This window comes from Ochotona princeps, chromosome 7 (assembly GCF_030435755.1).
Source record: "Ochotona princeps isolate mOchPri1 chromosome 7, mOchPri1.hap1, whole genome shotgun sequence".
NCBI classification, from domain to species: domain Eukaryota; kingdom Metazoa; phylum Chordata; class Mammalia; order Lagomorpha; family Ochotonidae; genus Ochotona; species Ochotona princeps.
Window position 1 is genome coordinate 53,017,295 of NC_080838.1, and position 23,635 is coordinate 53,040,929.

General features: G+C 37.2%; 1 protein-coding gene across 2 annotated transcripts in view; it reads right to left on the reverse strand.

Annotated features, from left to right (window-relative positions):
• The window catches only part of GRID2 (glutamate ionotropic receptor delta type subunit 2), a 1,304,007-nt gene that overhangs the window by 349,034 nt on the left and 931,338 nt on the right, over positions 1 to 23,635 (reverse strand). For both annotated transcript variants that reach the window (XM_058667042.1, XM_004590568.4), the window contains exon 10: positions 138 to 335. In XM_058667042.1, the coding sequence (XP_058523025.1) occupies positions 138 to 335 (198 nt within the window). The remainder of the gene's footprint in view (positions 1 to 137; positions 336 to 23,635) is intronic.

Genomic DNA, 23,635 nt, shown 5'->3' on the forward strand with positions numbered 1-23,635 from the left:
AAGCTATTTTGTTATCCATTCTTTTTCCAGGAAGCTTATGCACTAGTAGTTGGTGAGATTTTAGCTATTATATATGAAATTAGTTCACAGGTGTTACAGCTGGAGCTGCAATTATGAGACAAATCAACACTGCTTACCTTGAAGACGAGCTCTCCCACCAAGCCGTTCCACGTCCCATCTTCCTGTGGGCTTCCGTACTTGTGATCCGGTGCAACGTATATTTCATAGTTAAATCCCAGGTAGTTAGATAAGGCATCCAAAACATCAATGGAGAAGCCTTGATATTTTTTTGGCTTACCCAGTACGTTTTCAGAAACCATTACAAAAGGTTCTTCCTGTATGGAAATAAGAGAAATCTTGATGTCAGTAAATACTGTCATTCAAAAGGAAACGTTAATTCTTTGAAGAGTTTGGCTGTGAGGATTCACTTAGTGATGTAACTTTTGTATTGTTAACGTGTCCTATCATTGAACAATGTTTTAATATCCAACTGTTTGCTTCTTATTTAATTATTGCCTGATCAAACGTGGACTGAAAATGAATACAAAATATCAGCTACAACAGGCTTATGTACCTCTGCATCTAGGGACTAACCAAACACTCATTAAAAACACAGTTTTCTTGAAGAAACAATGGATTTATCTCTGTTCTTTGAAAAGTACATTAAATATTTTTCAAATTTTTACAGATATCATCTACATACCTACAAAAAGATTAAAAATTCGAGTAACTTCCAATTTAGCTAAGATTTTAATTTCTTGTTCATTGAAGAGTTACTTGTTAACTTTATAAATTACAGTTAAAAACATTTCATTTCAGAAGTTCTTACTACTGCTTTGAAAGAGTTTTATATTTTGAGTAAACTATCTAATTTAGAATTGTTTTCTGCTGCTACCGCTTTCATTTTTTTCTCATTTTTGTCTTCTTTTAGCTAGCAAATAAGTCTCTTTGATTTTTTAAAAGAAGCTGGGCGTGTTAAGAGTCCAGTTGATTTGAAACAAACTGACAGGCCATAGAAAATTACATAATCTATTCCTTAATTTTATAAACTGGTTTAGAAATTTTCATCAACAGTAATATTCACAGATAACTATTCATAGTACATATATTTCACCTGACCCTCTGAGCAGGTTAAACTCTTTCCTTAAGTATATACCAAAACACAAAGTATTTTTTTGAATCATTTTTCTTTAAGGATTCACAAAACAGCTTTCATTGGGATGCAAAGTAATATTTTGCTTTTGGCTTTTACACAAATACACTAAGAAATGCCCTATAAAATCACTGTACCTGAAAAGGAAATATTATTCACTACAATACTCATGTTTTCACTTAAATTATTATATGATGTGTTTTTGAATTGCTCAGGGCCAAACAGCTCAGTTTTTCTTCAGTAAAGCAATTTTTGAAATGGAGAAAACAATGTGAATATTAAAGTATCACTTTTCATTTTGGATATTCAGATAATCATTACTAGGTTTGGAGTTCATCTACAACTATTTTAACATTATGGTGTTTGTAATATTTCTTATACTTTTAAAAATTATTTGCTTATATGTTACTTTAGGAAAAAAATTACAAAGGGACAATCATATATTAGATTATTCCTAGTGACCCCATTAATAGAATCTTCTATTCCGTAGCCAAATGTTCACTTTTAGCATTTTGAAAATAAAGATCATCCTCATTCTTACTTGAAGCAAAGTAAGAATATGCAATTATTTCTGGTCTATGTGATGTAAACAGTGCTTTGTGTAACATGTGTTGTGCTATTACTTATAAACCAGAATGAACATACAGTGACTGGTGTCCTGGTGGCTGTCTAAGGCCACAAGGGTCATAAACAGCATAAAAACAAGGTAGAAATCTATGTCTCCGATATTTGAAATGCTGTACCAGGATCCAACTGACACTCTAGGGCTCTAAAATGTAAGAAGTTAAAAATTTTTTAGTTAGCTCCTGATGGTTTCCTTTTACAGCAATATTTTATATTAATGATGTTAATTGATTGTTGGTTAGATAAGATGGTTTAGAATGAAACAAAGTATATAATAATCTAAATGACATTGAAGAGGCTGACATTGTGGAGCAGTGTCTCAACCCACAACCTGCGATGTGGACATCACATATAAGCACTGATTCCTGTCCATGCTACTCTCTTCCCTACCCAGCTCTCTGCCAGTGCACCTGGGAAGGCGGCAGAGGATGGCCCAAGTGCTCAAGTTCCTGCTGGCACATGACCTCCCTCCTTTCCACCCTTCTTCTCTCTAAATTTGCCTTTCAAATAAATGAATAAATCTTTAAAAAAAACCTACATAATATGAATGAAAAGTGAAATTCAAAGGATTCTTTCATATTACATGTAAAATACACACATCAATTATATGTGTGTGTGTATCAGAATGTGTACTGAAACTTCCAATTTGTTGAATTCCTTACTTTAATTTGGTTGTTTTTACATGTATTCTAGCCATTGACTATGATTATATATAAATATTTGAAGTGGGTCCTCTGGTCACTACAATCAGAATGAATCAAGATAATTATAGAACTTTCTGATCTTACTTACATGTTCCCTAAGTTTTATCTTTATTTTAGAATTAACTTTTGTGCTGTATGGCTGTACTGTGTTACAAACATTGGAAACAGAAAGCATATGCCTGTTTCCTTATATGTGACTCATTCACTTCTAGATTTTAAGCATCCATCAATCGTTGAATCAATAAAAAAAGGAGTCAAAGATCTTATTTGATGGATGTCTCCTACAGTACTTTATAGCATAAACACTCTTTATTTTCAAAGGCCTTCAAAATTTAACAAAACTGTCAAGCTAGCAATAATTTAATCTCTCCTCTTTAATGTAAGTAATACTTAAGAAATTAAGGGCTAGGGTTAGGATTAGAGTTAAACAATAGACATGACAAAATAGTATTCCAATATACACTTTGATTTTAACCTCTAGTGTTTATTAGCCATTTTTACTAATATATCTTTAGAACACTAGTTAAACTGCTATTTTTACTTCCGTAACAAATTAAATTTCTTACTAAAAATGAGCTTAATTCTTTCCATAAGGAAATCTATAGGCAAATAGATCCTGTTCATTAGACTCCTGTCAAAATCTGTTTCTCACAATGTCACCTAGAATTGATTAAGGGTTCAGAATAGAAATGATTATACTACAGGTTCTTTTGAGAGTTGATGAATTATTGATGAATGTGGCATTTAAATTTTATGTCTTAAATAAACCTTTATTACATCCTATCATCCCTCAACTGGATCAATGTTTTTCAAGCTTTATTTTTAAGCTCTATTAGAGATTTAGATCACTATTCATAAATTTTATCTCAGGTCATATTATTCTGTAGGAGGACAATCAGCCAATATATCACAAAGGAAAACACGGCAACAGAAATTAGACTGAAGTTTTGGGAAATATAATGAAGATACTTATTTTATCTCTGCGGCATTGCTAAGCTTAGTTCGATCACTTTTATCTGTATGCTTATTTTCAAACTTATGTACTCATTGACTTTTCCATTTAATATCCTTTGAACCATGGATGCTCCAAGGTACTACACTCAATATGATGTGAAATGTGTTAAAAGCTCATAGACACCACTTTCAAAAAACTGTAATCTATTGGTTGCAAAAGAATAGCAATTTAAAAACCAATAAGTAGTGTACACAACTGATAAGAGAAGCACAATAGCAAAAAATTACTGCAGAAACTGTAAGATAAAAGGAAAATCACAACTTGAAGGTTACCATCAAGATATAGTTTCGGTAGATGAGAAAATTTAGGAACCAAAGAGTTTTATCTCAAAGACACATAATGAGTTACAGAAGAAGGAAGCATCATAATTTATTTTACATCTTTTGTTTTCCTCTTGAACCACAACTTTTTCAACCTATAGATTCAAGTCCAAGAGACCATCCTTTATCACACATCTCAACACAATCTTAGGTGAATATTAGACTGACAGAGACTAGAAAAAATTTTTTATTCCTCCTACTCTTCCTTCAAACAACTGTAAATCCAGAGTTTAAACTAACAACCAAAGATAGGAAGTGCTAAGAAATAAGGCTTTCTATATGACAGCCGGAACGAGTATAATATGTATTAAGTGATTAGAACTTTAAAATTACTTTTACCATAATTAAAAGTAAATCATTTTAATGGGCAACGAAGTGGAAATTATGAAAAATGTCATTACAGAGATGAAAAGATCTAAAGAAAAAATTGAGAATTAGAGACTCAGTGACCAAGGTGAAGAACTTCATGAGAGTTGATCAGTGGATTAGAAAGATACTAAGAAAAAGTGGCAAATTGTAGTAGGGTGGGACTAATACACCAGGTGCAGCAAGAATACACAAAATATTGAAAATCTTAACAACAAAGAGTACACACAGAAGAGGTCATCTGATAATCCCAGCGCCATGAAGAACATGGAGAAACAAGAAACTTTGTGTCACTCAGCATCCGGGTGGGTAAATGAGTGCTGCCATTTTGGAAAACATTTTGACATGTAGTACATCATGTGGCTACCTAGGTACAAGTTCATACTCTGCCTTTAAATGTTATGTAGATATACAGCATAAAATATGCCTAGTCAAGTCCTCGAAATTCCATTTCTTATAGAGTATTAGAGAATATTAAGCATCGAAATATTACTAACAAGAGTCACATTTTAAGGTAATTTAAAAATCGAAATGTCCTCCAACAGGTAAATATATTTTTGTGTAAGAATGTAACTGAATACCAAATGGTTTAAAACTGAAGAAACTAGAATCACACAGTGAACCAAAAGCATTTAAAAAAAAGTTGAGTGAAGAATGTAATATTGAAAGATACCAGAGTTTGATTCATTTTGAATAGCATCCAAAAACAAGTAAAATCAGGTGGTTTAGGAACGTATACCTGGGTGGAGAAAATCAAGAACCGAGATATCCATTAACCAGTTGGCTCTGAGATGCTAGGGAGAGATTGACTATGAAGTGTACAAGGAAGGTTGCACCAGGATAATGCCGATCTCCTGCATTTGTTCTGGGGAGTGGTTACCTGCACGTTACTTTATCACTCATTAGTTGCTCATTGCTTTATATGTGTATTGCGGTATGAGAACAATAAAAGTAACAATAAAATAACTTGGACGAGATAACATGGTACTGACGTCATATTAAAGTCATTTTTTTTGTATTTGACAGAGATTGGAGTTTGGGGGTAGAGGATAGGATAATGAGAAGGTGACTTCTCATGGAATGGAATATGGCCAGAAAGGGAATTAGATGGCTCTTTGCCAACCACCCAGATGACAAGAGATTATGGCCTGGGCCTGTCTGAAATATGCCTCAAAATATGAGTCTTAGCTATCTACAGAAATAAAAATCCTACCATTAAAATTCATTTTCCAGCAATTAGTTTCAAAGAGTATTAATAGAACTTGAATCTAAATGGGTGAAAACTTGTCTGCCTATTAAATGAAAACAAATTGTACATTATGACTCGCTGATCATTTGCGTGACAGATTCTCCAAGCACAAGCCTCAGGAAGCGCAATAAACGAAGCTTTCACAGAAAGTCTGTGGTTTATCAATCTAAGTGCATTAGCATGAGGATCCACAGACCTGCTTGTTGGAAAGGGTGTTTCAGTGGTTGATCATTTTCATATTAGCAAGGATTTATTCACATCACTTAGATGTTATTAGATAATGACTTCATAATTCTGAATTTGTATTCATCCACTTAAAAATCTCATGCTAATTGCCTTGTTGATTTACAACACTGTTTGCAACTTGCAGATTTTGTAGTTACTTCTCATATTTTAATAGCGATGTAATATTGTTCGCTTGTGATAGAGTTTGAAAAACTCATCTGATATTTTGGATAGCTACAAGCTTCAAGTGCTACTGTCAAGGCTTTACAGAGAGCTGTTTAGTGGTTTGAATATGCACAATTTCACAGAATGCCAGGATAGCCCAAACTAAAAATGAATCACTGGAAACTCCTTATAATTCTGCTCTCACATATGCAGCCCAACGACATTAAAGAGAGAAAATATATATTTCATAAGAGCCTACTTGAAATGTGTGGTTTTTTTTTTTGTTTTTACATAAAACATGTCCAACAGGGTGTGAGCTTGTTTTTCTGCTTAGGGACTACACCATTCTCTTTTGCTATTTACAGAATTAATGATCACCATTCTCCTTGGAAAACTCATTATAGGTCATATGTAAGTACTAGCAACTTTTATAATTTACAAGGCTAAAGACATTGTTAAAGAAATATCAAGACATGGTGATAAAAAATCAAACAAGAAGTAAGTGGAGAGAAAGGATCAGGTGGGATGAATAAGTACAGAAAAAGGGAAGTGCAATGAAAAGATTTTTAAAAGAATTTTTGGTGGAATATTTCTTGAAGAAGTAAATGTTTAGAAACCACAGGACTCTACTAACAACACCTGCTGGAATGAATGTGGGGAGAAAGGTACCCTCCTTCATTATTGATGGGAGTGTAGGCTAGTACAACTACTACGGCAGTCAATAAGGAGACTGCTGTATGACCCAGCTGTCCCACTTCCGGGAATATATCCAAAAGAAATGAAATCTGCATACGGGAAGGTGATCTGTAAACCTGTATTTACAGCAGCACAGTCTACAATAGTGAAGACATGGAAACAACCCAGTTGCCAGGAGAAAGAGGAGTAAAGATTCTGAAGTACATCTACTGAATGGAATACTACTCACCATTAAAAAGAACAAAATGGTCCCAGCTCAAGACCATTATGCTCAGTGAAAAAGTCAATCCCAAAAGGACAAATACATGTTGTCTCTGATATAACGCAACCTTCATGCAAAATGCAAGATGAAAAGCCCTTTCAATACTCTCTTTGCTACATCTTAGGGGGTTTAATATTTTTTGTTATTTTCATTAATCCAAAAAAGTAATTTTACTATTTTCTTCAGTGACTCATAGGTTACACAGTGGTATTGTTTGCTTCAAAAAGGTTTTTGATTTTTGTTTTTATGTCTTCATTGGCACATTGGTCATTCAGTAACATGTTATTTAACTTTATGTTGTGGTTAATTTTCTGTTTTCCTGTTGCCGATTTTGTTTTAAATTCAACCTGTTAAAGTTATCAGTCATGAAAATAGTTTCATTTGCTAAATGTTTGAACTGCAGCATGGTTTGATGGCTCAGTTGGATAATCCTCCCTTTGCAAGTGCCAGGATCCCAAATGAGTGTTGGTTTGGTTTGTGTTCCAGTTATTCCACTTCCTATCCAGGTCTCTGGTTGTAGAGTGGGAGAGCAGTAGAGGATGGCTCAAAGCCTTGGGACCTTACACCTGTGTAAGAGACCCAGAAGATACTCCTGGCACCTGCTTTCGACCTGGTTTCGAACTGGCTTAGCTCAGGCCGTTGTGGCCATTTGGGGAGTGAACCAGTGGATGCAAGATCTTATTTTCTCTCCTTTTATCTCTCTACAAATCTGTCTTTTGGATAAAAATAAATCTTTTAGAAAATATTTTAAGGGCCTATGCTACTTGGAAATGGGGTGGGAAAGCAGAGAAATCTTCCACCTCCTTAGAATGTGTGAGAAAGACGTGAAGTAAAACCTATCAGGAACATAACAGGTAATTTATAGACAACAGATTCAAATCAGCATTAGACAATAGTAAAACTACAAAGACATACAGGGAGAATCAAGAGTGATCCTGATAACCTCTTAATAGGAGGTCATATGCACAGAGCAGGGGGGGACCCCAGAGTGGAGCAGGTGGACAGGAGGAGGCTTGTATCCCAACCCTGGAGACTCTCGGATCCGCACCAAGGACTATCAGTATGGGCAACAAGGACCACATCCCAAGTGCCAAAGAGACCACGGGGAATTGGAGTGCCTTAGGAGGCCGAGAACTCTGAGGTCATTCACCCCCGATTGGATCTACCACACGAGATGGAAGAAGTCCAAATCCTTCCTCACAGGATCCAAGGTCATTGGAACAACAGCCAGGAATCCTGAGCGGTCCACAGAAACAGAACAGTAAACTTCTTTCGGAACTAGGGAGAGGAGCTTTCTTTGGTCCTTACTTAGTTCCTACTTTGGATCCCCACCCTCTCTTGCAGTGACCATCAGGGTCACTCCAGAGCGCCCCCCCCCAAACACACACACACACACACACCCCTCCCCACACACACACATGAATAGATAGACAGAGAACAACTAGGAAAGCTTAGAACCAGATAGGAAATGGTCAGCATGGACTCACACATACCTTACTAGGTAGGACACAAAGATTAGTTACTCCTCACTAAGGTATTGAAGATTTCTCTGCACACCCCTCCTTAAAACTACTCTGCACCTCAGTTGTTGACATGTGCCTTGTTAGAGTTATAACCCAGTTTAGACTATCCTAGAATCTGCCAAGTTCAGCAAAATCATGCTTCGACACTATAAACTGCTAAATACTAAAATGAAAATAGACACGAGACAACTGAATAGTACCCTATAGCCATGTTAAGGTGTATAGAAGCCGGTAGTATATAAACTAAAATTGAAATGTCAATGAAGTAGTCACAGGATGTGGTTAAGAACTTGCATTTTAACATATTGGTTACTCAATACCATGTCAATTAATTCCATAATGTTGTAAATTGTCATTGATGTTATGTTGTGGCTTTTAATTGATCAGGATGATATTCTGCCAGCTCTGCCTTCAGACCAGAGATGGTCCCCCAATAAATTGTTGCATTTACCCGGACAATAAGATGCTGGACTCTATGCTTGGTATACTCTTGCAATGAAAGAATCTGGACTGAATCTGAAATGTAATACTGCAACAAGGTGGAGGAATCCACCATGTGGGGAGAGTATAGAGAGGGGTTGGGGGAATCCCAGAGCCTATGAAACTGTCACATAATGCAATGTAATTAATATATATATATATATATATATATATATATATATATATATATATATATATTTTAAAAAAAGAAGCTCACAGTTTCGCAGGAATACAGGTAAGACGAACAATAATGCAACCCTAGGATGTCAATTTTACTTATCTTCATTAACTTTTTTCTTTCCTTTTTTTTTTTGGTACTGTATCTATTTGCTACCACAAATTAGAGAAAATGTGATTTTTGGGTTTAGCTTAACTCCCTCTGACATTTCCCAGAGACATGAGACCTAATGTGGCTGCAAGTGAGGGAATCGGGATCAGATAGTAGAGCATATCCAAGAGGCAATGAGTTTGTAAGAGCTGGAGCTTACATTAGGGCTTCAGGGCAGTCGAATCATAGGTGCTGGTTCTTTAACTGAGGTGGAAAGCCTCTGATGTGAAGGCAGAGGACTTGGTGCCACAGAGGGACAAAGTATGATCTGCCTCAACAGTTTAGTAAATGGTTAACAGTTATGATCTACAATAACCTCAAAGGGGCAAGAGAAGAGGCTGAAAGATCAATTATAAGCTTTTTTTTTTTTTTGCCAGAAAGAGTGAGTTGATCATAATTGGGCAATAAAATGGATTTGATGCAATGTAACATGATTTTAGCGGGTTTTGTTTGTTTTTAATTTGCTGTTAATTTGAAAGGCAGAGAGTTTCTTCATATGCTTCATCACTGCTCATATGCTTGAGCTAGGCCAAGCTCAAGCCAGGAGCCTTGAACTTGATCAGCATTTCCCACCAGGTTGGCATGGATTCAGATGCCAACCCAGGTTCTACATTAGCAGGCAACAGCACTGGGTGTGGACAAGACATGAGTCAAACCAGACCTTCCCATGTGGGATTCAAGTGTCTGAAGTGTGACTTAGTGTGCAGGGCCAAATGTCTGCTCCTCCTTTCTGAAGCAGAAACTGATGGCTTTCTCTGATATCTTGGACACGTGGTTATCAGTCTTACATGAGAAACATTGTGATGCTTCTCTTTAATTCCTAGAAATCGTTAATAATCTTGGAATCACTCTTTGGGAAAATACTGGTTTCTTAGACTCTCCTTGGATGGTTTTATTTGAAGTGTGTTTCATTGCATTGAAGAGACCAAAACTTTAAACCAATAGATTAAAGACCTCAATGTTCATGTTCAATATACAATCAAAGAAAGTATTTTGACAAACCTGCAGCAATAAATACAAAATTAACACATACTCAAATTTAAGAGTGAATATGTGTACTTTCTTTTTTTATCCTTGCATAATTGTGACTCAATCATTTAAAAGTGAAGTTATACTTACTAGAATAACAATCATTTAAAGCATTATAATCTTCTAGCTTAGAAGTGAAAAGGAACAAAGTTTAATTGCAAATATTTAGTCAATTTTTCATTTTGTTTGCTTAACACTCCTTGGGGAAATATAAGTTTTTAAAAATAATTTTACCTTTTTATTTATTAGAATGACAAGAAGGAAAAAGGTGTTAGTGTTTAAGACTGGTGTGTAAGGAAGTAGTATTTCTGAAATACTACATAGAAGAATTTTTAAGACTTTGCCAGCAAAAAAAAAAAAAAGTCACATGGGGTGGTAGGAGGAGGGATTTATTTTTTAAGATTTTTTTTTTCAAATTTGAAAGTAAGATATACAAAGAGGAGGAGAGAGAGAGGAAGATCTTTCATTTGTTGATTCAATCCATAAGCAGTGGCAACAGCTGGAGCTGCTCCAATCCAAAGCCAGGAGCCAGGAGCCTCTTCCAGGTCTCCCATACAAGCTGTCCCAAACTACTTTCCCAGGCCACAAGCAGGGAGCTGGATGGGAAGGAGCATTAGAACTGGTGCCCGTATGGGATCGAGGCACATGCAAGGCGAAGACTTTAGCCACAAGGCTATCCTGCTAGTTCCAGGGGGGATGTTTCATTGCAACGGTTAAGCTGCTTGCTTTGGCTGTCCATATCCCATATCAGAATGATTGACTTGAGTCTCAGCACTTCAGCCTCCCATCCAGCTTCCTGTTAATGCATACTCTGGGACACAGCTGGAGACGACTCCAGTATTTACCCTCCTGTCACCCAAATGGGAGATCTGGATTGAATTTCAGACTACTGGTTTGCTTTCGCACTGTCCTAGCTGTTGTGGGAATTTAGTGTAGAGAACCAACTGTCTCTACCTCACCAATAAAATTAAATTTTAAAAATTAGATTTTTAAAACATTCACAGTAGGAAATCAATGGCTGCGTATTAAATTATCACATGTAAAAGGAAATAAACATCCAAGGAAATAAACAGGTGAACATATATTTTTTTTCTATAAGAAGATTCATTGCAAGTTTTCTATACGGAAAAATTCACAACTACCTAAAGGTACAACACTTAGGGATTACTCTTTAAAGGCATATGATAGTTATCTTTTTTTGGGATTGACTTATTTCACTGAGCAGAATTGTCTCTAGTTGGGACCATCTGGTTGCAAATGGTATAATTTCATTCTTTTTAATGGCTGAGTAATATTCCCCCAGAGTGGATGTACCACTGTTTCTTTAACCGCTCCTCTTTGGATGCACATCTGTATTGTTTCCATGTCTTTGATATTGTAGATTGTGCTGCTATACATACAGGATTACAGAGCCCTTTCTCATATGCAATTTTCATTTTCTTTGGGTATATTCCTAGGAGCAGTATAGGTGGATCATATGGCAGGTCCATCCTTTCCATCCAGGTGAGCTTCAGCATCATGGCCAAGGTGTGCGGCTGCCCCCAGGGGAAGAAGTTGTTCCCCATAAAACCAGTGGGTTCAAGGACAGCCTCACTGTCCAGGTGACTGTAACTCAGCCTAGGCTTGCTGCAACAACGGCAACAGGACTTTCCAACTGGTGGAGAGTTTTCTAACTGTTCCCTAGCCTTGCTGCTGGTGGTTTAGGAAATTTGTCCCTGGTCCCATCCATTCTTTTTGGCTAGCATTTGTTATCTCTCAAAAGTTCTCTTACCTCAGAGATCTCTTAATATCTAGAGTTTTAACAATTGTTTTTGACTGAGGAAGGGCATGGTGCAGCAACCACATGAGTAACAGAAGAAAAATAATTAAGGCGTCTTTGACACAGGGCAACATTACACCTCATTCTTGCTCTTCTTACTCTATACTTCCGTTCCTTTTGATCATATTTAAACCTTAGCATACTGAAGGAATCAGTCTGGAAATAAGGCTTATTTTAAGATTAGAAACATTTGAAATCTTACCTGAACTTTCCATGTCTGACAATGGCAGCAGCCACTTCCTACAGCTGTTCTTATTCCTACAGAAGAGTTAATATGCTAATTCCAGGAAACCCTAACCAACCCCATCACTTTCACTGCTTACACTTTCACCTCTGAGTATTCAGCAAGCTACTCATTGAGTGACTTGCCCATACCTGCTTGGGTAAACTTTGTCCTTTTGAGCTATTATCAGTGAACTTATCCCAGCCAGCCCTACTTAAACAGGTAGGGGAAAAGTTTTTCTTGCAATCATGTCAAGGCATTTTTTTTTTTCTGAACAGAGGTAGTTTCCTTCCTAAAAGAAGATCTGGAGACAGCAAGGTACATAGCCATTTCACTCACCCTGCTCTGTACACTTTGTGGTAACTACTCTCACTATTCCAGCCATTGGGCTGGTTGATCTAAGGTTGGAAGAATAAGGTGACAGCTTTTCTATTTCTGTAGGCTGAATGCTTTTGGAAGGATGTACCTTTTTCTTTTGATTCTAATAGGAAGTACAGTGGGAATCTTCAAAAGAGAAGCGCTCCTGCATAGAGGGCAGAAGAGTAGAAAGCAGAAAAGTGCTGATATTGAAAAGAAGAAACAAATCTGTAGGGATGTACAAAAACATATGGAAAAGTCCATGCTTAAAGCTACAGAAGCGATGTCCTAGGATTCAGAAGAGGAAAGCATATATACAAGCACAACTTGAAGAATTACTACAATCAATCATAAGCCACATTCAAATGACCTATATACCAACTCTTACAAGAAGGACTATCTGTGAGTACAGTATTGAATTCTGGGACACATGTTGAGAAATCATAGGGAGGTTGTTATAATTTACTAGAAGATGTAAAGGTGCATGAATACTAAGTTTAAAATCTGTGCTAATGGGCCAGGTGTGATGACTCACTGGCTAAACCCTCACCTTGCATGTGCTGGGCTCCCATATGGGCACTGCTGTTTTATGTCCTGCTGCTCCACATTCCTTTCAGCTCCCTGCTTGTGGCCTGGGAAAGCAGCAGAGGATGGTCCAAACCCTTGCCAACCTGAACCCAAGAGGGATACCTAGAAGAAGCTCCTGCCTTTGGATCAGCTTAACTCCAGCCATTGCAACCACTTGGGGAGTGAACCAGAGGATAGAAGACCTTTGTATTTTCTTCATTCTGTAAATGAACCTTTCCAATAAAGATAAATAAATCTTAAAAAACTGAGCTAATATTTATCCCACCTATTGAGTCCTTAATTTTATGAAGCCAATGTCACTTAAGAGTGATTTAAAGAATCAGTGTTGGTGCTATTTATTCTTTTTTTTTCCTCTAGAAAGGTCCTCAAGTGTAGTATTACATGTATTGAAATGCATCTTAGTTCCTGGAGTTCATGACTAAAGGTCATTCTTAAAATTTTCAAAGGACTCACAAAACAAAGGTGGGAGATTTTTCAAACCCTTTGTTCTTGATAGGTGATCATTTTTTTTATTCTCCTTGACTTTTAAAAAAGTAAAAGACCTTGCTTTCAAATGCTAATCAGTTGCTTTTTTATTCCCCAGTAGACCTCAGATCCTTCAGTCTCAATACTTCATTCTCCTGAGTTCTTTATTGACCATAGTCTTGGAGATTACATTTGGCTCCAACAAAACAGCAGCCTGGTATATTTTTAATTGAACTACATTTCTTGCATAAGAATCAATGGGGAAATTTTAGCGTGAACATATTCTCAATTCTAAAATCGTATGACAGTGTTTAAAAATAAAAAGCAAACAAAAATTCCTATCCTATTCAAAAGAAAAAAAACGTTAGAAATATAAAGCTCATTGGTTCATGCTAACTTTCATCACCTTGCAAGCTCAAAATTCATGGCTGAAGGATTTCAAACAGATAAGAATCAGATCCAATTTTAAACACAACAGACCTTTTGCTTCCAGGTTAAAGTAATCATCAGGCAGTTTACATGGAAATGCTGTGAAACAACACCTTAAAACCCAGATATCTGTTTTTCCACTGATCATTACTAGACCCAAGGGCTGTATTCTGAACAGTGTTACATTTGGCTTCCTTTACTTGACCAACTTTTCCATTTCTGGGACCTCTTTGCAGTATGGTGGCTCTCCCCTTGACTGCCTCCATGTTCTCTGAGGACACTAAATTTAATAGCATGCACATCTTCCAGAAGCTGACACTGGTGTCAAATTCCCAAGTTGGGCACTTTTTCAAGGTCTCATATCCTTTGGAACTATCCCACTGTAACATTTAGTGCAAGGGATAATGATTTGAGAAATGCCCCCCAGTTGGCTAAAATTTCCTGCAACTTTGACAGCTCCAGGTCCCTTGGTGAGAGCTGGCTGTGTCACTGGTAAAGCTGCCATTAAAACTCGATGGTCTTTTGAGACAGACTGTCAAGTCATACGAGGTTTTGTCAAAATTTGTTTTCTGAACTGAAATTTAATTACTAGAATTTTAAGATTGCTTTTCCCTACAGAGTGGGAAGAGTTCTAAAATGTAAACAGGGAGAATTTTTTGGTAATCTTTTCTATCTTTACATCTGTTTATCCAGTGCTAATTTATGTCAGCTGTAAAATGACAACACTAATGTGTTCTTGGAGATCAGAAGTGGCAGGTGAACTTGCCTGTTCCTCATAGAAGCTGGACTTTTAGAGAAATCAGGGAAAGGTTATAAAGACTGAAATAACAAGTGCTGTTGCAGTATCCTACTTTATATAAATGTGTTCACCTACTACCTTTTGATTACTACTTAGCCCAAAGATAAACAATTTTTCCTTTTTTTTAAAAAAATTATTTTTATTACAAAGTCAGATATACAGAGAGGAGGAGAGACAGAGAGGAAGATCTTCCATCCGATGTTTCACTCCCCAAATGAGCGCAATGGCCGCTGCTGCACCAATCCAAAGCCGGGAACCAGGAACCTCTTTCCAGGTCTCCCACACGGGTGCAGGGTCCCAAAGCCTTGGGCCGTCCTCAACTGCTTTCCCAGGCCACAAGCAGGGAGCTGGATGGGAAGTGGAGCTGCCAGGATTAGAACCGGCGCCCATATAGGATCCCGGGGTGTTCAAGATGAGGACTTTAGCCACTAGGCCACACCGCCGGGCCCACAAGTATTTTTCGTATATTAAGACTTGGTGCATAATGTATGCTCCTTCCCACACCAAATTAAATATTCCTGAAAAGTCTGTATCATACACATACTTGGGAATTGTTCTATTTCCTGTCATTCTTAGTTCAGGTTTATAGATTTTTTTTTTCTCTCCAGTTAAACACGGTTTCAGAGGACTCCCATGCAAATTACAATTATTTTCCTGCATAATATCAGGGCTCAGAATGTGATACCCAAAAGAATGGTGGATTGACATACTGAGTGCTTTGTGTATCAGAAAGCCAAGCTCTCTCTACGTTTTCCTATTGACCTGTTCCTTTATCCTCTTTTCCTCTGAAGGGCAGGAGGGGCTTGTTAAGTTTCCTTCTCTGAACAAGGAAGGTCCTCCACAAGGAATACAATTGTCATATACTTCCTCCTTGTTTTCCCACCAAGCACAAAAGACTGATTCCTGTACTAGAAAGTCATGTGCTCAGACAGACTTGGGGGTGCTACCTAAGAGACTATGTGCACAAATGTTCATCATGCACTTGCTCCCAACAGGCTTCAAAAATCCCATGTCCCGCTACTTTTCCGTAGCTATGAATGCTCCTTAAACTTTAGCCATCTGAGCTAGGTATTTTGTCACAGCATGTCAATCTACCACCTAGAATGCACACATCCTGTATTGGTGCCAGTTAAAGTCCCGGTAGCCTCACTACCCATTCAGCTCACAGCTAATATGCATGGGAAAGCAAGATGGTCCAAATGCTTGCCCTCCTGCCACACACGTGAAGTTCCTGCATCCTGGCTTTGGCCTGGCCCAGGCCTAACCATTTGGGGAATGACCCAGCAGATGGAAAAGCTCCCTCTGACTCCTTGTAAATCTACTTTTCTAAACAATAAATCTTTAAAGGAAATCTAAAAATTAACTTCAGCTATCTGACTCTTCTGTGAGTCCTACTTGTTGTGCAGCTTTTGTGTATGCGAGATATGAATCTGTTTGCCTTTTCTCCTGTGAGCCTGTCAGCTCCTTTCAGGCACTCAAGTATGAAACACTCGGAGGGTGCAAACTCCCTCTGCCCCGACATTGGCCTGCTCTTCACCAGAATGTGGCACCTACGCAGCTTTCTCATGCCCTCGGCACTATGCTCCCAACTCAGTGAGGTTGACAAGCTCCGTCTTGGACCTGTAGCTCTGCACCTTCATGATGGAAATTGCCAAACCCCAGAAAACAGGAGTAGTTGCTGCAATCTACTTGTTTTCAAACTTTAGAAATCATAGTCCACTGCCATCTGTTGAACAAAATTCCAAAATATTTTACCTTACTTTGCTCGGTTTTATAGTGTTGTACGGTAGAAACTTGGTCTAATTCCTGTTACCCTGCTGTAGCTGGCAGGCAATTAGACAGTTAAGGATTCCAGGCTTATTTTATAGCACATATGTAATTCAGAGAAGTTTATTTACAACAATTAAATTAGCCATTTGAATAAAAATGTAAAAAAGCATTGAAGCTTTAGTAGTTGCTAGTTTATTATATTCTTTTTGTAAGTCTAAAACATAAAATCTATTCCAGCAGTATGTCTCCAGTTTTTATAATTCATACTCATGTTCAATACTGAAGCATTTCATAAAAAGCTGGGTTTGTATTGTGACTATATTGAAACTAGGAAATTGCCAAAAGACAACTTAACACTTCAAGGTCACTTGAACAATAGGTTTTTCTTTCAGATACAGTGGCACATTGCCTTCCTAAAATATAAATCATGGACGTAGGACATTATACAAGTTAAGGAAGTCAATTTCCTACTGTTTTTCTATCTTCTGATTTTGCAAATGACTCCACCAATCTGTTTAAACTTCTAGTGACAAGTCATAAATCTATTTTTCAGGATATACTGCACAATGTATTTGAAATATTTATTCAATGTTTAATCTGTGAATACAAGTTTTAGCTTCTAGGAGGAAAAATTTCAGGTCATGCATTGTTTGCTCAATGTATGCAACAGTGATACCCACACATGGCTGTATGGCAGCTATCATCTTCAAGCGTAAGTGGGATGTGAGAGAATAAGAAATTGTCAAGCCATTGTCATGCATCAATTCTCGTGATGATTATATTCAGTCAGCTCTGAAGTGAGCATACATCCCAGTGTTGCTATAAATTACATCGTTTGCATAAGCCATTTTTCTTCAAGTGTCTGTTCATAAAAATCGTATTTCCCCCTTTCACATAAGATTGGCACAATCAGCAAAAGAGAAAGAACAAAATGTGTATATAATACAGAGTTCTGTCTTCTGATTACACTGTTTCAACAATAAAAACCAGTACCATTTTGCCTAAAATTGAGACGATCACAGATTTATCAATGGTATTTTCACCTTGTTGACCCTTGTTGCCTATGTTATGCAGCACTACCATCTTACTCACAAATTTTTCATTGAGTTGTGTCTTAAAAAGACCTCTTAGAAGAGAATATGTTTTTACACAAACTATTGGGATTTTTTGTATTTCAATTTAATTTACTTCAGATGATACTACAGTTTACTTCTGGGATACTTTGGATTCTTCACAGAATATATGCTTTTGGACATATTATTTACATGGCTGAATATCCTTTGCTTTTTATGTGTAACTGATCAATCCTGCACTCATCTTTCAAAGCCAATTCACATAGCATCCTTCAAGCCTTGCATACTGCCACATTCATGACTTAGATGCTTCATTTACTTTTCTCCCTTAACATTCTCTGCATGAAGAACCAGCCTACCGACTCCCCTTCTTGTGTGTTGGGCTCTGTTGGAAGTTCTTTGTCTGTGTTAATGCTGTTAATTTTCACAGCAGTTCTCTGAGGTGTATAATCAATTTCATTTCACAGAAGTGAGAGAACTATAAGAGCTGAAATATTCGGCCTAAATTCACAGAGAACAGAGCTGGGGACTTCAACATAGGCAGTCATCATTCAGAGACTCTTTTCCTTAATTCCAAAAGCTTGTTTAAACATAATTCCCATACCATACAGTTTACACAAAGTGCACAATCTAATGACTTTAGGACATTCACAGATACATTAAGCCATTGTTGCAGTCAGTTTCAGAACATCATTATACTCCTGACACACACACCACATACAATAACCCAAACCCATTATCCATCATCACAATCTTAAATCCTAGACAGTACTAACCTACCTCCTAGCCCTACAAACTTGTCTACTCTTGACATTTCATATAAATGGTGTGGCATAACAGGTAAACCATTATAATTAGTTCTTTTATTTAGCATGTTTCGAAGTTTTATCCATTATGCTCCAAGTTACTAGAAAAAAATCTGTATCACTTCAAATTGATATCAGCAATATATAAGTGGTCTGATTTCTCAGGAGCCATCAATACTTGTTTTAATTTGTTCTTTTAGTTGTAGCTGGTCTAGTGGGTTACATGTGATGATTCATAGTGATTTTGTTTGCATTTCTATGACGGTCAGCAGCATTTCCTATATTTATTGGCCATTTGACTGTTTGGAAGAACATTTTATTTTTATTGGTTTGTTTTTACTTCTGGTATTAAATTGTACTAGTTGGTTTTATATACTAATGGCAAGGTCCATATCAGATATTTCTGAAGATGTTCAATTTCTCAGTTGTCTGATTTGTGTAGTTTGGGTGGCTTTGCTTATGGAACTCCTCACCCTGCCACTCCACCTGTGAGAATGTCCAGGAACTGTGTTCATAGCTACGGTGCTATTCACTGTATTTTCATTGTAGTGTTATTTCACAGAAATTGCAAACCTGTAGCGTGACTTTTGAGCTATTTGATATAATATCTACTGAGTGTTTCCTTAGCCAGAGTCGTCATTCATCCAGAAGCCCCAAACTAAGCTTTATTCTTCATTTAATTCTTCCAAAGGACTCTTCTGCAGACATAGCTATGAGAGCCACCAGGGCTTGCCTTGGTCTCTCTTATCATCTGCTGGCTCTGAGAGTTTGTCCAGGGGAATCCAGCTCTCCCCTTACTTGCCCAACTCTACCTCTGCTTTTGGGTTTAAGAGGTGCATAGGACAAGACCATAAGAAAATTTAAACCTCTACATAGAAGTTGGAGGGGGGTAGGTATATGTGAAAAATGCTGAATATTTTCAAGTAGCAAAGACTTGAAAAGCACCTAGCATAACTCTTCAGCAGGGAACTTCAGTGTATAACATGAGTATATAATTATTTTTAATGTACTGTTTATGTAAAGCCATTTGGAACCAAATAAAATGATTATTACACAAACTTAGAGATTTTGGAAGATCATAGTGTGGGTGTTTTGTGTTTTAGTACTAGGTATTTTTCATTCATTGTTCCTCCAGGCAGCAACAGCTTCACTGGCAGAGCAGTGGGATTCTTATTAGCGGATTTTCACACTGTCATACCAGTGACAGGGCCCAAAACACAATTCTGCAGTTTGTATTTGCTTGTCTACCTCAGGGCCCTCTGAAGTTTCATGACAATGATGAATTATACCTTCATAATCACTTAGGCTCACTTATTTTCTGTTCTTTCTTCTAGTTGATTTGCCTATCCTAGTTCTGCTGTGGAGATACATTAAGAGAAACTATACAGTTTGCTACCGCCTTTCCTACAGTTTTACCCACTTAATGTCACAATAGCCATTCATGGTCACTTTTATGGAAAAAATGAATTTCAAAATAGCTTCTTGGCTTCCACAAATTAAAGGAAAAGTGAAGCAGAAAAGCTAAGACATTTTCTTTTTCTTTCTTCCTTTTTGAAACTGCAACCTCCATGCTCTTTGCAATTTATAGCAAAAAGTTTTTCAGGAAAAATGTGTTGAGCAAAAGACACTAAGCAGACCTAAGATGAATGACTCTCAATAATAAAATTAATTGCATGTCATTCATTTTTTTAGTAAAAGTTGTTAAGAGGAAAGCAAGCACACTTCTAGACTTCACACTGATATAGAGAAATAACAACCAAAACTTTGTGTTTTCTTGTATTTTAAACTAAAGAAGTGGTGTGTACATCACTTAGATTGTCCCTCAATGTAAAAAGATTACTTTTCCCTTTTTTATAAGCAGGTTAAATTCTTGAAATTCCTAAATAATCACAATATGAGAAAGAAAAAAAGATGTGTGTGCTCTGAGTGTCATGAATCTATACAACTGCATTTCGTTTCATTCTTTTTTCTCTTTGCCTATTTCCCTGAAGTGATATGACCTCGTGCTCCCCACAGATTGTGAGAAGAAAAAATTTGAAGCATTAGTTCATGTGGAAATTAAAACATTGTGAAATAGAGAAGGGAAACGAGACTTCCTAGCAACCCAAGAGATGATTAAATTTGTCTATGTATTGTGCAACTTCTAATCAAATATGACTATGCTATAAAGTAATGTAGACCATTCTTGAGGTTTTTCAATTTTAAAAATTCTGTTTCTTTACCTTGAAAACACATACACATTTGCATTCACAGAGAATAGGCTATGTCTTTTTCTAATATCCACTATGTCAAAAGATTTAATGGTTAACTACTTTGAAAATGAAAATATTAGTGCTTTCTCTCCTTGTTACTTAACGTAGAATATTAAGTGGTAAACAAAAATGCTGCTCTTTTATAGGATGATGGCTGCTCAAAAGAAACCGACCGAGATTCTATTCATTCTAATTTTAGAACTTTATAATATAATATGGATGCTATTTGCATCTTGTTCTATTGCCACATTCCTCCTCTGAGACACACAGGAAATTCTGAATGGTCTTTCATATTTGGTGGGCTGCAACTCTATCAGTGTTTTCTGATCTCCCCAGTCCAGCTATTCATTGCTGTCTGTATTTCATTTGGCAGTTTTCCCCAATAGATTTCACAGTGGATGACAGCAATGGCTGTGTCTATTTTTCTTGCCTTTGCATCCCTAGCACCTATCAAACTGAGTAATGTAGAGGGGATGCTGAGTGAATAATGCTGATTTGGACCTACCACTAGATGGGTCCTTAAGGAGCAGCGGTGGCAACACCCACAGGGCACTTAAGATTAAATTCTCAGAAAGATGGGAGCAAAAGATAAGATGACTTTGGTGAAATAAAATTGGAAATCCATATGTACTTTATTTAATTTTTAATACTAAGAATTTCCCATGAACTATTATCAGAATCTTTGTAAATGGCATGGCAAGTGTGACCAGGACTAAGTGAAGACAGAAAAAATATCATCGAAAACTGTAAAAATTAGAGGATATCGATTCTGTGGGGACATTGTATGCTTTGGTGAGGATAATGGACCAGTGAAGGTATTTGTGGAGTTTCGTATGTCTGAGAAACCTAAGTATTATTTAGAAACAATAGAATCACAAGGTTTAGTACATAGTCAATGGCAACGGGTACTCAATAATCTAGTTACACTAACTCAGTTCACCAGCATATAAGAAGAAGTAGAGAACTCAGGAATGAAATACCACAACCAAATAAAAGAGATCATTTGCCATGTTTTTGGAAATTGAGGCTTGGTGGATAGAAAAGACCAAGAAATACTAATAACACCAGCTCTGGCACTGACTTGCGACCACTTCTGTTCTGATTTTTATAATCACATATGGTATACTTTATTTTCTATTTTTCCCTACCTTTTCTTTTTCCTTCTCTTTCACTTTTCCATGTACACACACATCCATCTTCAGGATACCAGAATATTTTAATTTGTTCATTTATTATGGAGCTACATGTATATGCCACATATTATAACTGAAGTCAACAGTCTACCTTATTGATACTTACTGTTAAGTGGGTAAGCCCAACATTAGCAAAATTACTAACTATATATTTCATAATATTTATGGAAAATGAAAAATGAATGTGTGAAAAATTTTGAAGTCCATGCATATTTTTCTCACGCATGCATTCCCTCGACTTTGCTGGATATCTCTGATACATGTATTTCAAAAATTTTTGTATCAACATTGTTTCCTAAATGTTGCATTCACTCATTGGATTGATGGAGAAGCAGAGAAAGACAAAGAAACACACACACACACACACACACACACGATATACTGTACACATCTACTGATTCCCTTTCATATGCCTGTAGTGACTCATGCTTACAGCTGAAGCTGGGACCCAGCAACTTGATTCAGGGCTCCCAACTACTTGGAAGACCCAACTGCCTGAGTGACTATCACTGCTTCCAAGGTCTCAACTGATAAAAGCTGGAGAGAGGAACTGCATCTGAGTATCAAACCAGGCTCTTGCACATAAGACAAAACTTTCTCAGCCAGAAGTCAAGTGCCTATCCTGCAAACTGATTTTTTTCTCTTTATTCTAGCATCCACAAACATTCTGAAGTACCTTAAACGGAGTTGCAATGAATTGTGAGGAAAAGAACACACTGAAATGGGGAGTGAAATTGGTTCCTATACCATGAAGTCAGTCCCAGTGCCCTTTGTTTTGTAAGAAAAAATAGTGTCATCTGTCCTGTGCTTGTGAAAGTACGTGAACTCTCTCTCAATTTCTGTTTCTATAAAATTTATTTAATTCTAAGTCTTGCAAGCACAGGTCCTGTTTTCTGATAGATACTTTAGTAATTTTGATAAGAAGTCTTGCATGATGCTCTTTAAAAACAGGAGCTATATTTTATCTATCTTTGCTTCTCTGAAATTTAGAACAATCATTAACCTACAATACATGTTCCACAAAAAGCTTTTGAGTTGGGCCCGGCGGCGTGGCCTAGCGGTTAAAGTCCTCATCTTGAATGCCCCGGGATCCCATATGGGCGCCGGTTCTAATCCCGGCAGCTCCACTTCCCATCCAGCTCCCAGCTTGTGGCCTGGGAAAGCAGTCGAGGACGGCCCAAAGCTTTGGGACCCTGCACCTGTGTGGGAGACCTGGAAGAGGTTCCTGGTTCCCGGCTTCGGATCGGAACAGCATCAGCCGTTGTGGCTTACTTGGGGAGTGAATCATTGGATGGAAGATCTTCCTCTCTGTCTCTCCTCCTCTCTGTATATCTGACTTTGTAATAAAAATAAATAAATCTTAAAAAAAAAGCTTTTGAGTCAAGTCTTATACTTTAGACATATCTCTAATCATAATGCTTTACCTCTCAGGTAACATGTGAATTTTTTGAAGATATGCTTATTTGAAAGACAGAACTACTAAGAGAGGAGAAGAAAGAGGAGGAGGAGGAACAGGGGAGAGAGAGAGAGAGAGAGAGAGAATCTTCCACCTATTTCCACCTATAGGTTCATTCTCCAGATGGCTGCGATGGCCAGGTTTGGGACAGTGCAACACATTTTTAAGTGTTTTTAACATGCTAACTCAATATGCTGCTGTGGTCTACATCCAGGCATATACTCCATTCCCAAACAGTTTCTCAGGTTAACCTGCTCCATGGACAA